Consider the following 20,176-nt stretch of genomic DNA (forward strand, 5'->3'; position numbering starts at 1 on the left):
CCTATGATCACAATTCAGCCCCAAAATTCCACTACTGAGTAAGGCAGTTGTTATATGAATTTTGCCCATTTTATAATCTTTTTTGCAAAGTTGTTAAGCCATCACATGGTCGTTAAGAGAAACCAGCTTCTCCCATTGATTTTGTTTGTCAGAAACTGGGTGGGAAGGATGACCCTCATGAGATCTTATTATATCTTTTTGGAATTGTAACCTGCATCTGTCTAAATATACTCTTAAGAAGCTTGATTCTACTATCACATACTTCTGCTAAATATGGACTTCAGTGAATGAACTGAGATTTTAAGCTTCTAACCATGATTATGTCAACATTCTTGCAAGAAAATTGATGTTCAAGTCATCAAATTAATTTTAATTAAGAATTTGTCCTAGGGATATAATTTGAAAAACTGATTAGATTTTTATTTATTTTATCATTAATAAACTGAAATAAATTATTTGATTTTGCAACTATTTTAAATAATGATTTTAGTACCCTTAAATGATTGTGCAAATATTCTGCTTTTACCTCTGTCAATTTGTATCTCAATAAAATACAACACAGATTAAAAAAAAACACCGTGGGGGGATGCAGACACTATTGGTTATACCTATTTTTGATGCGCTGAATGTTTACATTTTGTGGGCAGATTATATCAATTACTAATTCTAGAATTATACAACCAAAGATTATGTAAGTTTATTTTATAAACCTAACAACAAAATTAGTAAAGAACTGAGTCTATTCATTTAAAAAAAACCCTAACCAACCTTCAGAAAACACAGTCATAAAGACCCAGAGCATGATATTTTTTTTTCCACTATCAATAATACATTTGACTTTTGGGATTACTAAATTTGTATTTTGAGTTCTTTTATTTAGCCCCTGAAAATGAATAAATGATTATACCTTGACATGTCATACGATTTTTCTGAAGATTGTAACCTACAGTACATAAGCATGTTCGAGTGGATTCTGAAGTTGGTAAGCAAAGTTGGGAACATCCTCCATTATTGATCTGACAAGAATTGCTACCTATTAAAATTACAGAAACAATGAAGTTTTACAATTTTTTATAAGGTACCAATGATTTCATTACATTACATCTTAGTAGGTGGTAGTAGCTAGAAGCAACTGATGAATCTTGTTTGGATTTGAAAGCTAAGCAGCATTGTGTATGATCAATATTTGTTTAGAGGACCTCCAGGGTATAGTTTAGCTGTAGGTATGGATATGTAATGAGCAGAAATCAAACTCAGTTTGAAGAAGACCTTACTAATTAGTTTCATACAGAATTCGTAAAAAATAGGTCATCTGCCCTGTTACATAGGGTATGCCTGACATACCTTTCTTTTTTGAAGTACCAATAGCAAATTACCTATAGTTGTTCACCATTAGAAATTCAGAATTTTCTCTAAGTGGTTGCCCATAGAATAATAAAATTAGCTCAAAAAGGCTTGTTTTTTATTAAATAGGAAGAGAAAGTACACATTTTCATTAACACTTTGAGCTATAACCATAAGCTGAAAGGATAACTTTACAAATGTGAAAGTCAGTTTTCAAATAATTTGACTTAAATGTGGAAAAGTTGGAAGTAAAGCCTTCTTTTTTCTTAAAGTAAGGCCCAAGTAACCCATTGCATAAGTCAGGGAAAGAAGAGTTTGAAAGCTAGATTTATAAATAGGGTTTCTATCTGAAATCCTCAGTTGTTTGAATTCTCTTGTTATAGTTTTATACAATAATAAATTGGGGGTTATATATTTTGGTTATATATTTTTTATAACTTAACCCCATTGTTCAGGTTTTTTTTTGTTAAAGTCAGATCTCATTGCATTGAGCTTGGAAATAGTGGTAAACTCTTCATACCTCTCTCTATATGTTGATTGGAGATGAGGAGTCATCATCCAGTGTCTGCATGGGTGAATCAGACAGGCCTTAACATTTTTGCATAGTCTCTCAAAACTTACAACCTTGAATGCAATTACAGTCAGGCTTCAGCTGACAAGGTAGGACTACTATAGCAAATTGGGGCTCTACATGTGACTCCTCTTGAAAACATCCAGAAAATACAACTAGTTCTGAATGCAGCAATGTGCACAGTTCTAGGCATCCTAAGCTTTGTCCTTGTTACAATGCTATTGCATGAATTGCACTGGATTTCAATTGCTTTCTGGGTGAAATTCAAGAGGCTGGATTTTACCCTTACATGTCTTCTCACCATAGGGCTAGGTTACTTACTTGGTTTTTCTTAATGATATCTGCTGGGTATAGAGTTCCTTTAAATATTGTCACCTAGTGGGACCTTGGAGATGTGTCCTTGGCTACCCCTGCCTTTTGGAACTGAGTCCCATCTGAGATCCGGGGAGGCTCTACCCTTATAGTTTTCTGAAAGGATGTAGTATGGGTTCTTATTGCATGTTGGTGGGAAGGGTATCATGTGTTTTATGCTATAGTTTTTATTGGTTGCCATGAGCCCCCTAGGATCACCGTGTGAGCTAGGCAGCCAAGTAGATTAAAAACTATATATTAAATAAACAAAAATACTTGTCACTAGTTATTGATTTCTTATGAGCTTGCCTAATTGATTCTAGTCCCAAATAGTCAGCTGAAGCCTGAATGTAACTGCATTCAAAGTTTTGAGAGTATGGAGAGATTTTCAAGCCTGCCTGATTCATTCATCCAAAGACTGGATGATGATGTAGATGCCTCAACTTTTTCTTACCAATCAACATATAGAGAGATTAATAGAAATACCATTATTTCCAAGCTCAGTGCAAGAAGCTCAACTTTAACAAAAAAACTGTACAACTGGGATAAGTTATAAAGAATATATAACAAAGAATATATGTAGAAGATACTTTAAGGTAGATAATAAACTAAGCAATGATGTATTTGGTTTTAATTAAGACACTAGAGCTAACATCAACCAAATTGTTCTGCAAAGCAATATTAATAAACACACTACATCCTCTTTCAGTTGTTCCAAAGCAAAATGTTCATGAATGCATAGAGCACTTATATCAACAGAAACCCCCAAGCTATAAAGATAATTATTATAGAAAGGTAGGTAATTATTTTGTTTTGTTTTGTTTTATCTTCCAGTAGTTCTCTGTCATTACCACTTAATGTCATAGGGCTTTCCAATAATTTGGAAATTTCTGGGGGCACAGATGACTATGGAAAAAGAAGGAACTAGTAAAAAACTTTAGTTCACGGGAGCTGAAGTATATTCCTCCATAAAGAGATTTATGTATTTTATTATTCAAAAACTTAATGTGAGGTTTACCTTTCTGTCCTGCTTTGTCATATACTTTCATATGTACAATTCCTGAAGTTTTGTTTCGCAAAACTGTAGGATTCCTTCCATCTTTTTTATTGCAAGTGCCCAGTTGGCCTAAGTTATGGTCTGCCCACCATAACTTTTTATCTGTAAAAATTAAGCAATTTCATTTTTAAAAAAAACTATTTAAATTAATAAACATATCATATACATAATTATATACATACAAAACAATGAATTTATAAAACTAGAAAAAAAAACCTGAAAAATGCAAGAATAGTAACATAGAAAGCACACAGCAGAAATCTAATCAGCAGATGATTTAAGTCATGGATCATGAGGCTATGTTATTCTAGTCTATTATGGCCATCCATGCTACAATGCCACCTATTCCCCTAACAATTTTGAATCAAGGACAAGCCTCAAACACACTTCTGTTGCTTTGAAGGGAGTGCAATCTTAGTTGCAAAAGTCTGTTCTCCTATTTCTCAAACTGAGACCCACCTAAACACAGCATTTCCATCTTATCTGTATCCAGCTTCAGTATTAGTTTTCCTTCAGCCCATTACTACCTCCATTTAACTATCAAACACCTTAATTCCTCAATGGAACTGCATCTACATCTGTTTTGGGCCCAGTGTCCTTCAACATCTTCATCAATGATTTGGATGAGGGGATAGATGGGGAACTCATCAAATTTGCAGATGACACCAAGCTGGCAGGAATAGCCAACATGCCAGAAGACAGGCTTAAGATACAGAAGGATCTTGACAGACTTGAACATTAGGCACTATCTAACAAAATGAAATTAAATGGTGAAAAAAGTAAGGTTCTACATTTAGGCAAGAAAATACACAGGTACAGTATAGGTGGCACCTTGCTCAATAGTAGTAACTGTGAGAGGGATGTTGGAATCCTAGTGGACAATCACTTAAATATAAGCCAGCAGTTTGCTACAACTGCCAAAAAAACAACAACATAGTGCTAGGCTGCATTAACAGAGGGATAGAATCAAGATCATGTGAAGTGTGAATACCAATTTATAACACCTTGGTATGGCCACACTTGGAATACTGCATCCAGTTTTGGTCACCGAGATGTAAAAAAGTTGTTAAGACTCTAGAAAGAGTACAGAGAAGGGCAACAAAGATGATCAGGAGACTGGAGACTAAAACATATAAAGAATGCTTGCTGGAATTGGATATGTCTAGTTTAATGAAAAGAAGTAGTAGCGGTGACATGATAGCAGTGTTCCAATATCTCAGAGATTGCCATAAAGAAGAGGGAGTCAGACTATTGTCCAAAACACCTGAAGGTAAGACAAGAAGCAATGGATAGAAACTAATCAAAGAGAGAAGCAACCTAGAAATAAGGAGAAATTTCCTAACAGTTAGAACAATTAATCAGTGGAACAACCTGCCTCCGGAAGTTGTGAATGCTCCAACACTGGAAGTTTTAAAGAAGAGACTGGACAGCCATTTATCAGAAATGATATAGGGTTTCCTGCCTGAGCAGGGAATTGGACTAGAAAACCTCCAAGGTCCCTTCCACCACCACCACCACCACCACCACCATCATCATCATCATCAATTATGAGTTCTGATACAGATGGAAAGATGAAATAAAGTTACATGTTATGAGCATACTGATATCACTGAACACTGAAATCTCTGAATGACTATTGCCAGGAATACCATGTAATAATTTGAGCACAAAACAGAAAAAAATAAAAGAATCTATGGAATTAAAAACATAAACTCCACGAGGCTCTCAACTATCATTCCCTAATAGTGACCGTGAGACAGTGTAAGACTGAATTCAATTCTCAATCATTAATACACCCCAGCAATATTCTATTATTATTAAAATTCACTGAGAAATCCATATCACCATTATTGAGAAATCTATGAAAATCGACAAGATAGCACGCCTTATCTCTCTCCCCAAAATGATTATTAACCAGTGCAACTAAACCCATTTCAGTTAGATATCTAAAAATATTTAAAGTGCAATTTATTATTTTAAACCATTTATTGTAAGTTCCTTTGGAGATCATAACTATTTAATAATAATAATAATAATAATAATAATAATAATAATAATAATAATAATAATAATAATGTTTAAAAAATTAAATTTAAATTGAGTTATCCTAGAAGAAACTTCAGAGATACCATAAAAGGATAAGGCACAGTTTCATTAAAGAGCTGCTGACAAGTACTATGAAAGCATTCAGATAGTATCTGAAGCTTTTTTCCTGACTCAATCTGAATGCATGCATGCCCATATGTTGAATATGTATTGCACTAAGCAAAGCTTTGCTATTACTGGAGGACGGGATGGAATAATAATTTGCTGTGATTCTACCTTTATTCACAGAAGGATGAGACATAAGGTCTGGAGGCTTTGGTAGTGAGATTCAGGCACAGACATCATATTTTTGCATCCCTGTATAAATCTGGAAACAGAAGGAACTACTGAGTTGATATTTGCTACAGCTGCAGCAATACCATTGCAGATGTTTTCTGCAGCAAACTGTGAGGATACTAAGATGACGACATCACACAAATGTCACATGACATACTTGATTATTTATATGTCAGATGCATTTTGTAGCATTTATGTGATAATGATGATGATGTCATGCATATGTTGCAATTTGACCACTTTTCCTTTTCAGGACAGGGAGTTATTCATCAACTCACATTCCAATCTGCATCATAATGATACAATATACCACAACTACATTATCAAAGATCACACTGCAAATGATGAAACCAAAGAAAGCCTGATCAGATGGATTTCTTGTTGACTTTTTATAGATCTACTCAGGCCTTTTTTTTGTCATAGAACGCACTGAAACTCCGTTCTGGCACCTTTTTTTTGACAGATTTTCCAGAGTTGCATTCTTTTCCTATTGTTTCCCTTCCTATCCTCGTTTGCTTTTGAAAACGCCCCACTGGCGATACAGTGAGAGCAGGGTCCCCTCCAGTGCTGTCTGCCTCCTCTAGGTGGAGCCATAAGCCACTGGAGTACCACAGCCAGAGCGTGCCTTGATTGGCTGGGTTGGATCATGTGGTGTGGAAGCCCATGGTGATGGTGGGAGACATAAACATGGAAGCCATCTTTCACAAGAGGGTGAGTGAGCCTTTTGCCTTCCCTTACAGAAGGTGGACTGTGAGGTTAAAAAGAGGCGAAGCGAGAGGAAAGAAAGGCGGCTGGCGTGGAAGCTTGCCCAACAGCGAAACTTTGCTGTTTTGGTTCCTTGGGTAGTTCAAAGGCTGGGATGTCTACGAAAATCTCTTTTTAGTCTTTTATACTTTATATTCAAAATGCAGAGGGGAAGAATAAGAATAAAGCCAATGTCTTGTGATTTGGAGGTATTATTAATAATAATAATAATAATAATAATAATAATAATATATATTAATTTAATCAGATATAAAGGTGAACCTACAGTATGAGGTTTAATCAGATCTATTTATTAAATTGAGTTTAACTTAAAGGTAAATTAAAAGTAATCTGTTCACTGGCAAAGTTTCAACTTTTATTTGTTTCAAGTCAATATCCATATTAAACTCCAAAAGTAATTTTTTCCACCTTGTTTGACAACTTCTTAAAAATAATTCAATCTTTTACAAGCAACCAAATTTTGTTTTATTGGGCCAATTTCATTCCACATAGAAAGCTGACATTTCCACTCATTAAACTAAATGGGTATGCCAGTGGTAAATGTCCCAAAAGATTAATAAAATGCCTTCTTGTAATTTAAAGTCACACAGTGCATGGTAACATTAATAGTATTAACTTACCTTGAACAAAAATCCTAGTCTTTTAAATACACTATGTATGACATGTGTGAGTTCCGGCACCTTTTTTTTTTTTTTTTTACAAAAAAAGCACTGGATCTACTGGGGCATTTATTTTGTTATATGTCTATAATCAATCATCAGTATCTAAATATTTCCTTCATTATTTTATGAGGACAGTATTACAGAAATATTAAAATCTGACCGAAAGAATCTAGAAGATATGGAAGCTATAGGCCGATTTCTATATGCTAAAATAATGTATGCTATAGCAAAGCAATATCTATGCTAAAATATTAACTACAACACTTAGCAACAGAAAATAATACCATCTTCAATGCGTCTAGATTAATTGTATTCATAAAAAATAAAATATTTTTAATAACAACTTTATTAAAATTTACAAATGCAAAGGTAAAAAACTAATAGAAACTAAGGACAATAAAAAAGAAAAGAAAAGCCCAAAGGGGCAGGAAAAAAAGAAGACATATAAAAGATAATTCCCTATATTCTCCAGACAAGTTTCAGTAACTTAACACCTTCTCTAGTATTTCAATTTCAGAAAAGCATCTTTTCTTCCTATTTCTTATTCCTTATCAATAATCAAATTGTAAAAAAAATCATCATTTAATTCTAATCGGCAAAAGTCTATTAAGAACTACGAGAAATAGTAAAACACACACAGAGAGACACAGAAATATATATTTGCAATAGCCTTACTAAAAAAATCAATTTTGTAACTCAACTGATCACTTTAACTAAGAAATAAAGCAAAAGAAATCTCTGTCGACTTACACAGATCTGTGTCATTCTGTCCTGGTCAAAAAATATCTCCGAGCCTCAAGAAACTACAGCATATATATTTTAACCCTGACTGAATACGTTCAGTTTGATCTTTTAAAAATTAAATAATGTCCCACAAGTTGATTTCTTATCATTTTCTCTTTGTTTTCTCTCAGAAACAAATTGGTTTCACAAATTCGTTTTGCAAATCCAAAACAGGTAGCCTTTTTATATCTCTCTTCTGATTTATTATTTGCATGTCCCCTTTAATTATTAAGAAATCTATTTTCATTTGTAATTCCATTTTGGCATCACTTACTGTATGATCTGCCATTTTTAAGTCCATTTACTGATACACAGCATCTTTTCTCTTTTGTAATCCAGCATTTTTTAAAATTCTAAATCCATATTCAAATCAGTTAGCTTTATACAATAAAATCTGAGGTTCTTCTATAGTTTTTATTATAGTTTAAACCAGGCATATCAAACTGCCGGCCCATGGGCCATATGCGTCACACCAAAACCGCACCCACCCCATTCCCGGCAATAGGGAAAAAGTCGTGATATGTCATGCAACATCAGGTGATGTCACGAGTTTGACATGCCTGGTTTAAACAATCTTGTAAGTAATTTCTGAGTACATTGTTCTAAAGCAGGCTTAACTTCTTCTGTAGTCAAATGTTGCTCCATTATATTAAAGAGTCCCTTCTTACTAGTATAATGAAATCTTTTTTTCTCTGAGCCATGTTCATTCTGCCATTGCTGTCCCCAGAAGTCCAAAAATCGATAAATTCTTACAATATTAGCCTTATGATTTTTATTATGGATATAGCTACAGATGAATTAGTATCATTCAAATTTTGTTGGGTGTAGAAAAGAGTTTTAATATGGATCAAATTCAATTTACAAAGTATATTTTCAGATAATTGTTTTCCATTACCATTTGATTACCATGTGGTATTTTTATCCTGTGGCGTGAGTTACCGTATTTCCCTGAAAATAAAACCAGGTCTTATATTTTTTGGGACCAAAAGACCCACTAGGGCTTATTTTCGGGGGATGTCTGACTTTGCAGCTGCCCGCCCACCCCCTCCCACCATCTGCTTGCCCATGGCCACAACAGCTTACAGGGCTTCCCAGGGCAGATGCTTGGGAGGTGAGAAAAATGCCAACAGAATGTGCCTTCACACGAGGAGGAGAGTAGTGCAGTCAGACAGGGGAAGCCGAAGGACAGGGTGGTGCAAGCCTCCTCTGCCACCTCCCTCCGCCTGGCACACTCTTTCCTTTTGCAAGCAGACAAAGCTTCCAGTCTCCATCAATACTCCGGGCAAAAAGTATTTGGGCACCTATAGGGTGCTTGTAAATGGAGTGATTCGTTCCATTTCCAAGTGCCCCATAGGCGCCCAAATGGTTTTTGGCCAGAGGGAGACTAGATTGCCTGCCTCCCTCCCACCTCTGCCTCCACACTTGGAATTACCTGCACTGTGCTGGCTGTGGCTGATGCTGGCTTGCCACCTCCTTTGCTGGCCACATCCACCCACCCCGGGCTTATTTTTTGGGGTAGGGCTTACATTAGGACCACCCAAAAAAAAATCAACTCAAGTACTTTGGCCACCTAATGAGAAGGAAGGACTCACTGGATAAAAGCCTAATGCTGGGAAAGATTGAGGCCAATAGAAGAGGGGGACAACAGAAAATGAGGTGGCTGGATGGAGTCACTGAAGCAGTAGGTGTGAATTTAAATGGACTCCAGAAGATTGTAGAGGACAGGAAGGCCTAGAGGAACATTGTCCAGGGGGTCGCGATGGGTCGGACATGACTTCGCAACTAACAACAACAAAAATCAGGCTAGGGCTTTTTTTTTTTGGTGGGTTAGTCTTATTTTTGGGGAAATACAGTATTACCAATATATTTGTGCCTCGATCCACTGAATAACATTATTATTGTCTCCAGTTTTGTATTTAGTTTTTGAACCATTATCTTCTTTTAGACATTAGTGGTGTGCGGGGCACTCAACTAAATATTTTTTTCTTGTATGCCAATGACATTAAGGTTATTCTTGATAATTATACAATATTGTTAACAAAGCTTGTTCAAATTTTATCAATATAGTTTTTAGTTTTTAGTATTTATATTCTGATTATACCATTAACTGGAAAATATCTAATTTCTTGACTTTTAGATCAATGATATCTATTGATTTCTGTAAGAGATTAGGGTTTAAAATTTGTACAGACTCCATAATGTCTGGGATGGAGTGGGATGAGGGGTGGCCATGATACAATACACTGCACTTTTGCTGGATCCATATGTATGCCTTCTGGGGATATTTTATAACCTAAATAGTTCAGTTAAATCAGATCAAATGTGCATTTTTCTACTATATCAAAAAGCTTATTGTTCCATAATTTTTGCAATACATTTCTGACATGGGTTACAATACCATATTTATCTAAAATGTCTGCAAAAATGTTCATAAATTTAGACAAAATTAGACAAATTTAATCTACAATTAACCAGGCCAAAGGTTGTATTCAAAGTTTCCACATCTTCTCAACAACTCCTCTGCCATCCTGACCCCTCCCACCCCTTTTAGTACAAACAGATACATCAGATGTGGTGATAGGAGCAGTTCTAGCAGAGAAGGAAGGTGGGGAAGATTTACTTACAGTTGTATGCGTGTTTTACTCAAGAGCATTGCACCAAGTAGAGATAAATTATGCTATTGGTAGCAAAAAAAAATGTCTTACAACAATGGAGACACCTGCTGGAAGGAGCAAACCACCCACTTACCATACAAACCCATATTGACCATAAAAATTTAGAGGTACTGCAAACACCACATCTCTCATGCCCTTGCAAATCAGATGTGCTCTATTCTCTTTTACTTTGATTTTTACATTATCTATATTGCAGGCTCCCAGAACAAGTTTTCAGACACTCTTTCATGCAAACCAGAGTATCAGGTTCCCCAATCATGCCTCCCACCCCCAGCATTGGCATTACAGTCAAGCAACTTTAAGGCCTATGGTAAGGCCGATCAATGCAAAAGGCTGAGAGCAGAAAGGCAGGTTGATGATCTCTCTGATTAGATTAAGGTATTGCAGCAGCAGGATGATGTGCTAGGGCAGTGATGGAGAACCTGTTAGAGACCGAGTGCCCAGATTGCAACCAAAAACCCACTTATGTATCATCGTGTGCCAGGTGGGCGTGGCCCATTGGGTTGGCGTAGCCCATTGGGTGGGCATGGCTGTGGTGATAACGGCAGACTGGGTGGGACAAAAAAGTTCAATCAATCAATTCCAACTTTGCGAGATCTTTTTTCCCTGCAAGAAGTTGAAATTGATTGAATGAAACTTTTTTTTTTGCACATGGCCATGAGGCCTTAAGCAAAAAGGTTTTATAAAACCCAGCTGAAGGCCTAGGACTGGGACGAAGGCATGCATGCCCAGAGAGAGGGCTCTTCGTGACACCAGTGGCACCTGTGCCATATGTTTGCCATCCCCGTGCTAGGGCCTGGATGGATAAACTCAAGACCGATCAACAAGGTATTGTTTCACTGTTAACAAAGGTGGGAGAAAGCTATTGTACAATGATGTCTATGTGCCTCTTCTCCTAAGGGAGGAAGAAGTAGAGCTGTGGTATGACAGCTGACAGAAGGACACATGGGAATTTTAAAAGTCAATATATACTTCCAAGAGAATTTTGGTGGCCAAAATCCTGCATTGAGCTAAAGGATTATAGTTTCCTCTAGCCATGTCTGTTGGAAAGCAGAACCAATCCCTGATAAGCCATTTGTCTTGTTGCAACCGCTAAACACCCCCATCCCCTAACCCTGGGACACTATTTTGCTAGATTTCATCACTGATTTTCCTTCAATGTGGGGATATGCTACCATATTGGTAATAGTGGATTTATTTACCAAATTGACCTATTTCATTCCAACAGCTCAAGAAATGGCTCAAAATGTTTTATGCCATGTCTTTAGATATAGAGGGTTGGTTAATAATGTCATAAAAGACAGAGAAGTCAATTTACTTCCAATGTTTGCAGGGCACTCTTGCAATTATTAAATATTAAAATACATATATCATTTGTCCATCACATGACTTCCAATAGAGAAGCTGAGAAGGTTAACCAACTACTACATCAATATTTAAGATGCTATATTTCTTACCAGCAAGACAACTGAACTTATTTCATAGTATTAGCTGAATTTGCTTACAGCAATGTGTGCACTCCTCTCATGGTATATCTCCATTCCAGGCAACATATAGTTCCACCTATAGGTCTTACTAACAAACAGAAAAGAAATGCTATTCCTTGCACCATAAATTTTTCTGCATAAAAAAAATATAGCTGTTTTCCTGGGCTTTAGAGAGTCTTCAGAGCCTGTGAATTAGTTTTGTTGGAATATATTGCATCTACATTGGTTAAAAATAACTTAAGAGTGGAGATTGTCCATTTATTTTGTATTTTTGATTATGATTTTGCTGGTTTAATTATTGCTGCTGTTCACCACCTAGAGTCATTTGTTTGACATAGGTGACCATATAAAATTAACCTTTATTGCTTCTGATTATAGATTGGCTCTCGATTATCTTCCTCCCTCCTTCTTCCCTAAGGAAATGCTAAACCATGCTTGTTAGATATTTGGAATATATCTCTATTTGGACTCATTATAAGCTATTTACAACTCTTGCAATTTACAAACCATTTATTTAAAATTAACATAACAAAACAAAGCTCTCAATTGTACTCAGTGAAAAGTATTTTTTTAAATGCACAAAAGAAGCAGATAAGCCAAAAAGAAACAAAAATATTCACAATGCCTAAAAACTAATTTCCACTTGAATGACAAATCTTAATGATAGTTTCAATTTTATTTTTCAGATAAAACCTGAAACCTAGTTTGACCATGATCAGCATTTTTAAGAAATATCATTTTTATTCTAAAATAAAGTTGATTGAACCTTTGGTTGACTACTGCACCCTGCCTTTCCAACTACCACTTAATTCTTTGTTTGTTTTACTAATTAACTTGGTGAATCGAGTATATATGACAAGAAAGTTAAAATTCCCAGACTAAGAAAAAGGTAAAATCACTCCAAATTTAGTAAATGACTTTTTTCCCACAGTGTTGTTGTTTTCAGCATCTTGGTATAGAAGTGGATTGCATCACTACTGGCAAAATACTGTATATATTTATTGCCAGGTAATGGTTGCAATACACACTGAAGCTGGCTGCAGCACTTATGGACAGCCAACTTCCAGCCTCAATCACTAGATCTTCCTAGATTGCTCTATACTGGACATGCAGTAATTCACAATAGATTTGTTTGTTTCTAACACTAAAGGTTTCACTGACAGAACACACACACACACACACACACACACACACACACACACACCCCAATTCCTGCAGGCCTGAGGGTAGTCACCATTTCTTCCTAGACTATCTTTACACCATGGGAAAAATCCTCAAATGTAGCAGTGGTTTTGAGTGTTCTGAAAGAGAGGTAACCCTCCCAAATGTTTGTCTTTAAATAACTCTTATATTAATTCATATTTTAAACTTAAACAATCCATATTTTCCTAATGTAATCATGATTTTAAAAACCCTTGAAAATAAAATAAGAATACGTAAGTATTGGATATTTAGTATACTTCTAAATAATATCAGCATAATCTGAGCATTTTGGGAGGAGAAAATTACTAATTATTATTATTACTAATATATTTTCTCTCATGTTAAGAAATTTTATGGGGAACCTAATTAGCACACTGAGTGCAAAAGTAATGCTCTCCATTCTAAAAATTAATAACAGTATCATGTAATCCAGTGATTCTGTGAAAATATTTTTTTTCAAATATATGGAAATGCTTTTGAAGAGATAAGATGTAATCTATATTTTATATTGACATGTTTATAAAATAAGGTAATAATAGCAATTTGGAACAAAGCAAATCATCCTTACAGGATTCTTCTAAAACTGTAAATAAGTATTTTAGGGGATGCTTGCCTTAGTTATGAATTAAGTTTTCAAATCATCTATATTAAATGGATTCAGAAAATCAAAGATGTAAAACACTGCAGGTATACAATGTTGTCATTTTTTTTGCTTTGTAAAACTAATTCAGAATAATTTCATTAAATCAAAATAACTCTGTTTTGGTTTTGTCTACATTTGAAATATTAAAGATGATTAATTAATTTTGTAAATCCCACAGACTACTTATATATATACCTTTTGACATCACTTGACACTTGAAAAAGAGAGTGATAATCCATGCAACCAGAAATGGTTTGTCTGTCTGTCAATCTGAGGAATGCTATATATTGTTCTATATATTAATTGTACATTTATTTTTCTAGCAAAAATGAAAACGAAAGCAATGAAAATTAGAATGAAAACTAATGAAAGCAGGAGCCAAAATATAGAGCCAGAAACTAATGACCAGCCATGGCCCTGTCTCTTCAGGCATGTGCAGTTACAAATTTCTCAAATAAATAAATCTCCAAATCTAGAAGTATTAAAATAATATAATCAGGAAATGGAATTTACCAAACACTATTAACCTAATACTGCTAAGAGACATACTAATGAACTTTCAAATGGAAAAGAAAATTCCATATGGATCTGAATAACATGGCTTCTGCAATTGATCACACCCCAATGGAACACATAATGGTAAGAGTAATCTGCCTACTGTGCTACTAGTTAAGATAGTTGCTGTTTGTATAAATAATAAATAGTCTCTAGACCACCTACCTCTCCTGCTAATTCCAATCATGTAAATAGACAATCCTGTTATCTTTGTTCTCAGATCACAGAATCATTTTTCACAATAGATATTAGAATTAGAAGACAATTCAGCCCAGGATAATCTCATCACTAGCCCTTAGAGTATTGGCCTTCTTTGCTGTCTCCTGCACCTATACAATTGAAAAAATTCAAAAAATCAAAACAGAATTCTCAAAAATAGCCACATTCTGTTATCTTGTTTCAGTTCTGCATTGACAATGACCAAACTCTCAGACTTAGACTTCTTATAATCCACTAAAATCCACTTGTGTGCAGAATTGTACCCAAAGACATTTTTCTTGTAGGAATGAATGGATAGATGATGGATGGATGGGTGAAATCAATGTAAAAATTAATCTAGCCTTATGAACAAAATTTATAATAATAAGAGCTAGATAATTAACTACAATTAACAAACTGGGAAACCTGACATTTCAGTGTTTGCATTTAAGTAAAGATATAGCCTAGTTATTTGAAATGACCTTTTTACTATCATTTCATGTAGCCTTAAGATCAAGATCAGCACTTTTTGTTGAATTAGGAAAAACATCAGAACATGATTTAATCACCGAGTCAACTTTTCCAAAATAAGTAAGTAACTAAGTTATATTTGGAAGTATTTGGAAGTATTAGGTTTCCTTCATTTATGCCTAAGAGTTTACTTTTTTCTTTTATTGTACTATGGATTTTCATTTAAACAGTTTATTAGCTACAAAATATTAAACTATGTTGTTAAATAACTATAGCATAAAAGGAATTAAAAATAGCTTCCTCTGATATCAAAGTACCTAACATTATTTTAGTATTTAAGTAGTATTTACTATTTTAAAATAGCTAATCACTATATTGTGGAAAGTCAGAATTTTGTAATAACTAAATATAATTTTAGTTATAATAAGCAAACAAACAGATAAATGCTTTTTATGTATATTATTTAACAACAAAAAATACACTATTGTTAAATAGAGATGGAAAATGTTCAAGCAGGGTTCTGAATACAATTTTTGATTGGCTATTATTTTTCATTATTGTTGATTCACATATGAAAACATATCTTAAATTTAGAATTGAGTGAATGTGACTAAATGTATAAATAGTATAATAAATATAATTAAAATAGTATGTCAATTAGAAAATCTGTGCTAGAAAAGTTTAATAGATATATTTAATAATTATTTAGGTGAATATTTCCTTTTAATATATTCATAAGTGAGTTAAGACTTGTCAATTTTTAAAAAGTTTGCTACTGAAAAATAATTTTATATGTACTGTAATATTAATTTGCATAACATATCTTTCAAATGTAGCATTTTTCTCTTTTCTCCATTCATACATTATATAAAAAGGAAAATAGGTGCTCAGGCATCCAAAGTATTTATTGTTTACCTTAGATATCTTGGTATTTTAGCTAACAATTAACAATAAATTAATTTAGTAGTCTCAGCCACAGAATATTGTTTATAAAACTATAAATCTTCTTATGAATATTTTATTAAACAAATTTTCCTGGGCCACATAAATCAAAAAATATTTCATTATTATTTTAAACCAAAATAACTTGAGCTATATAAAAATCAAGACTGAAAAGAAGCTGGTATCAGACAATGATAGCTTAAATCTTCAGCAAATCAGACATGGTGTTCAATTATTTTGAACAGGATTACATTATTTAAGTGTGTCTAAAAGTGCTTATTTGCCACCAGTAAATATTAAAATATTTCATTATTACAAATACATTAATAAATCTAACATTCAGATCAATATTATATTTCATCAGTTCTGAAAATGCAATTGTTTAGCAATGATCTATTTCTATTTTAAAATCACAATCAACTACCTATTAATCACATTCATGTTGATCTACAGTATTTAGAATGATGTTGCTGTAAGCAACTGAACAACAGAAGCCTTAGTAGCAAATGCTACTAATCAGGGGTGTTAAACTCACTGCATCAGATGGCATGTCGTGACTTTTTTCCCATTGACGGAGCTGGAGTGGGTGCGGCTTCTGCGTGATGCATCCAGCCCATGGGCCAGCAGTTTTACACCCCTGCTCTAAATGATATACTGTTTTCTCTTTGTTCTATAGTACAAAAAAATCACTAAAATAGGCTAGAAGATAGAGTTTTTCCATATGTGAGCTGCACTCTTGCCTTTATAGTTTATTTCTAATTATTTGCCAAGCAGGGGACTAAGAACTGATGAGGGAGACTATGAACACTTATTTAAGGGAGAGAATGGGGCTATCTCCCTTGAAGGACATAATGGAATATCTCTTCATTAAAGGGAACTTTCCTATAACTGGGCAATTTCCTGTTTTGTGAAAAGGTTTTAAGAAAGCAGTTATGGTTTAATTACAGACAACCTTCGCTGAAGCAGATTGCTTGACCATTAACAGTCTGGATTTATGCATGGACAGAAGTGGGGTTGTAACCCTGGCCACATATATAGAATGCCTTAGGACAGGGGTCCCCAACCTTTTGGGCACTAGGGACTGGTTATGTGGAGAGAGGTTTTTCCATGAATGGGGCTTTCCTTGTTTGTGCGGCCTGGTTGTTGGCATGCCATGGCCAGGTACTGGTCCATGGACCAGGGGTTGGGGACTCTTGCCTTAGGATTCAGTGCTTTCCTCAATTTTAAAGTCTATATGAAGCCACTTGAAGAAGTGATCCATTGGTTCTGGGTAGGATACCAGCAGAATGCTGGCAATACTTCTAGATCACAATCTTGGGCCAAACATGAGATACTGTATGTATCCTAACCTAGGGTCTGGAAGCAGACAAAAGCCATAAATAGGATAACCTTTGCCCAGCTTCACCTGATGCACCAAATGCAGTTGTTCCTGGAATCATAACTGCTGGTTGTCATTTATGCTGTAATCATCTTGTACTTGGAATACTGCAAAAACATTTAATTGGAGCTCTCTTTGAAAAAAATAGTAGGACATAGTTCTGGTTAATACATTGGCTATCTCTAGGATTTGGGGCACACTTTAAAATGTGGTTTATTACTTGCAAATTCCTTCATGGCTCAAAATCTTACTTGAAAAACTATCTACTCTAGATGGAATCTGCCCCTATATACATCTGAGGCAGCAAGGTAGGTTGTGTGTTCTCAAAACTGCTGCTTCAACCCAATGGAAGAGTTAGTTCCCAAGGACAGGCCATTCCCTGTTGACAGATAGGAGGAATGTAAAACAATTCTCTACCACCGAGTTTTTGAATCTTGATCTATTGGGAATTGTTTTTATTGGCTGATTTATTTAATAATTTTATCTGTCTAGTTTTGCATTATAAGTTTAATGATTTTATATATTTTAATGGCTGCAAGGATGGAGTTTCATATTGTTCCTTGCTAAATAGTATTCTGTAAAGATTATCTGAGTAAAAATATACAGGTAGTCTTCGACTTACATTCATTTGTTTAGTGAATGTTCAAAATTACAATGGCACTGAAAAAGGTTACTTATGATCCATCCTTGCGCATCTAACCATCATAGCATTTCCATGGTCATATGATCAAAATTTGAGTGTTTGGCAACTGGCATATATTTACAATGATGCAGTGTCCTGGGGTTATGTGATTACCATTTTCCATTTTCCAGCTGACAAACAAAATCAGTGGGTAAAGCCAGGTTCACTTAATAATGTGATTCAGTTAATAACTGCAATGATTTAACAACTGTGGGAAAAAAAGTCCTAAAATTGGACATTTCCATTGGTTGGCAATGGAAATTCTGGTCCGAAGTGTGTTTGCAAATTGAGGGCTATCTGTAATCACATTAGTGACCCCCCCCCCACAAACAATTGCAGTCTCTAATGTACGACCATCACAGGTAGCATGAAGCTATGGGTTGGTTATGTTAATTTACCTTGCTGCTAATTGAGGACTGCTTTTCTGTTCCTTTTTTTGGGGGGAGGGGAATTTTTATGTCAGTCTAGACTCAAGGAATGAATAAGACCATGCAAATTTCTAGGCAACCTTTTTAGAAATCATTTTTTTATTACCTTCTTTCTAGGACTGAGAAAGACTGGCTCAAAATCACCCAGCTGGCAGGTCTAGTGCTCAGATTTAACAACTCCTAATCCAGAATGTTAACCATTGGGCCAAACTGGCTCTCAAATATGATTATAACCTTAAATTCCAAATATAGAAACTAATTCATAAATATTATTCAAAGTCAATAAATTGTTTCTCTTAAGTTCCAGCATCTGGTTTTCATAATCATTTTGCTCTCTCCAAATAATTCCTTATTCCATTGAACTGTCTGGTTCTGTTTTAGAAGAAAAAGCTAATCCCTGTGATGTTCTATTATAGCACAACCACTCAAAATAGCACATCTGACTCTTTTTACATCCACAATACAAACACATACATTAGGATATAGTTCTGTTTTTAAGTCTCACACAAACATATGTTTCTGCCTTTATACCCTCAAATTTCTACTGAGTATAGAAATGGTATTTGCAGAGTTAACAGTGAAATAACATACTTCAATAATGTGTACAATTTTCTAATTTACTGAATGAAAATGTTTCAAGTACAAGTTAGAAGGTGATTATATTGACAACTATACCAATATTATTCAAATTTTGGAGTAGGCAAACCCTAGGATTCTGTAAAATTTTGATGAACAATATTAAAGAAACACATTAATATTCTAAGTAGCAGATAAAAAATGTATACTATTATTCAAATCTATGCCAGAAACTGCTGTCAAAGTTAGACATGAATTCTCAATTTCATTTTACAGTTAAAAGGTTACTCTAGTGTTAAAAGAAACTCCTGCTTTGTTAATTTAAGCTAGTAGACCCTATGTGAAATTCCTATTCCTTCATTTATTTATTCCAACTTTTAAACTTTGAATTCTGCTTCTCAGATCCAGTTTTATAAGATAACAAGCAATTAAAATCATCCAATAAAACTCTAACAACTAAACTTTACAATAAAAGGCAGTAATTAAAATATATATTACTAAAATAAACAGTAAAATAGAGATTGAAGTAAAAAATAATTGTCACATTAATTTTTTTTTGGGGGGGGGGAGAATCCTAAAGACTTTTTGGCTTAGTTTGTGAAATATATTTTCCTGTCTCTTCCAGTTAATTATCCTCTTAATTACCTCTAATGTTTATATGGCATCTGCTGCTTGACCATAAATAAAGTTAATACAGACACGTTGATTACAAAGAGAATAAAGCATTTTGCTTAAAAACAGTGTAACCTATGCTAGGTATGTCACTTCGTGGTCCACAAAGTGCTTGGGTCTCGAACTTGGACTGTCAGCTTTCCAGCTAACAAGCTCAATGTCTTTAACTGCTGAGTCATTGGGTCCCATATGTGGAACAAGTATGGTGTGCAATACATATTCCATGTATGCGCTCATGCCCAAAGAACACTCAACTATACATGCATTTGATGCAAATTATGTGAATTACTACAGGAAAAAGTTAGGAACTTAGAGGCAACTCTAGCCAAACCCCAATGTATGAAAGAAAGC

The 20,176-nt window shown here is 34.6% G+C and overlaps 1 protein-coding gene across 1 annotated transcript in view; it reads right to left on the reverse strand.

Moving 5' to 3' along the window:
- Window positions 1-20,176, reverse strand: part of LRP1B (LDL receptor related protein 1B) — a 794,402-nt gene that overhangs the window by 11,843 nt on the left and 762,383 nt on the right. Inside the window, exons 33-34 of the mRNA XM_039338160.1 lie at window positions 3,285-3,425; window positions 908-1,033 (exon numbers count right to left, since the gene is read on the reverse strand). Of these exons, the coding sequence (XP_039194094.1) occupies window positions 908-1,033; window positions 3,285-3,425 (267 nt within the window). The remainder of the gene's footprint in view (window positions 1-907; window positions 1,034-3,284; window positions 3,426-20,176) is intronic.

Source organism: Crotalus tigris, unplaced genomic scaffold, assembly GCF_016545835.1.
Source record: "Crotalus tigris isolate CLP2741 ecotype Arizona unplaced genomic scaffold, ASM1654583v1 scf7180000017694.5664430, whole genome shotgun sequence".
NCBI lineage: Eukaryota > Metazoa > Chordata > Lepidosauria > Squamata > Viperidae > Crotalus > Crotalus tigris.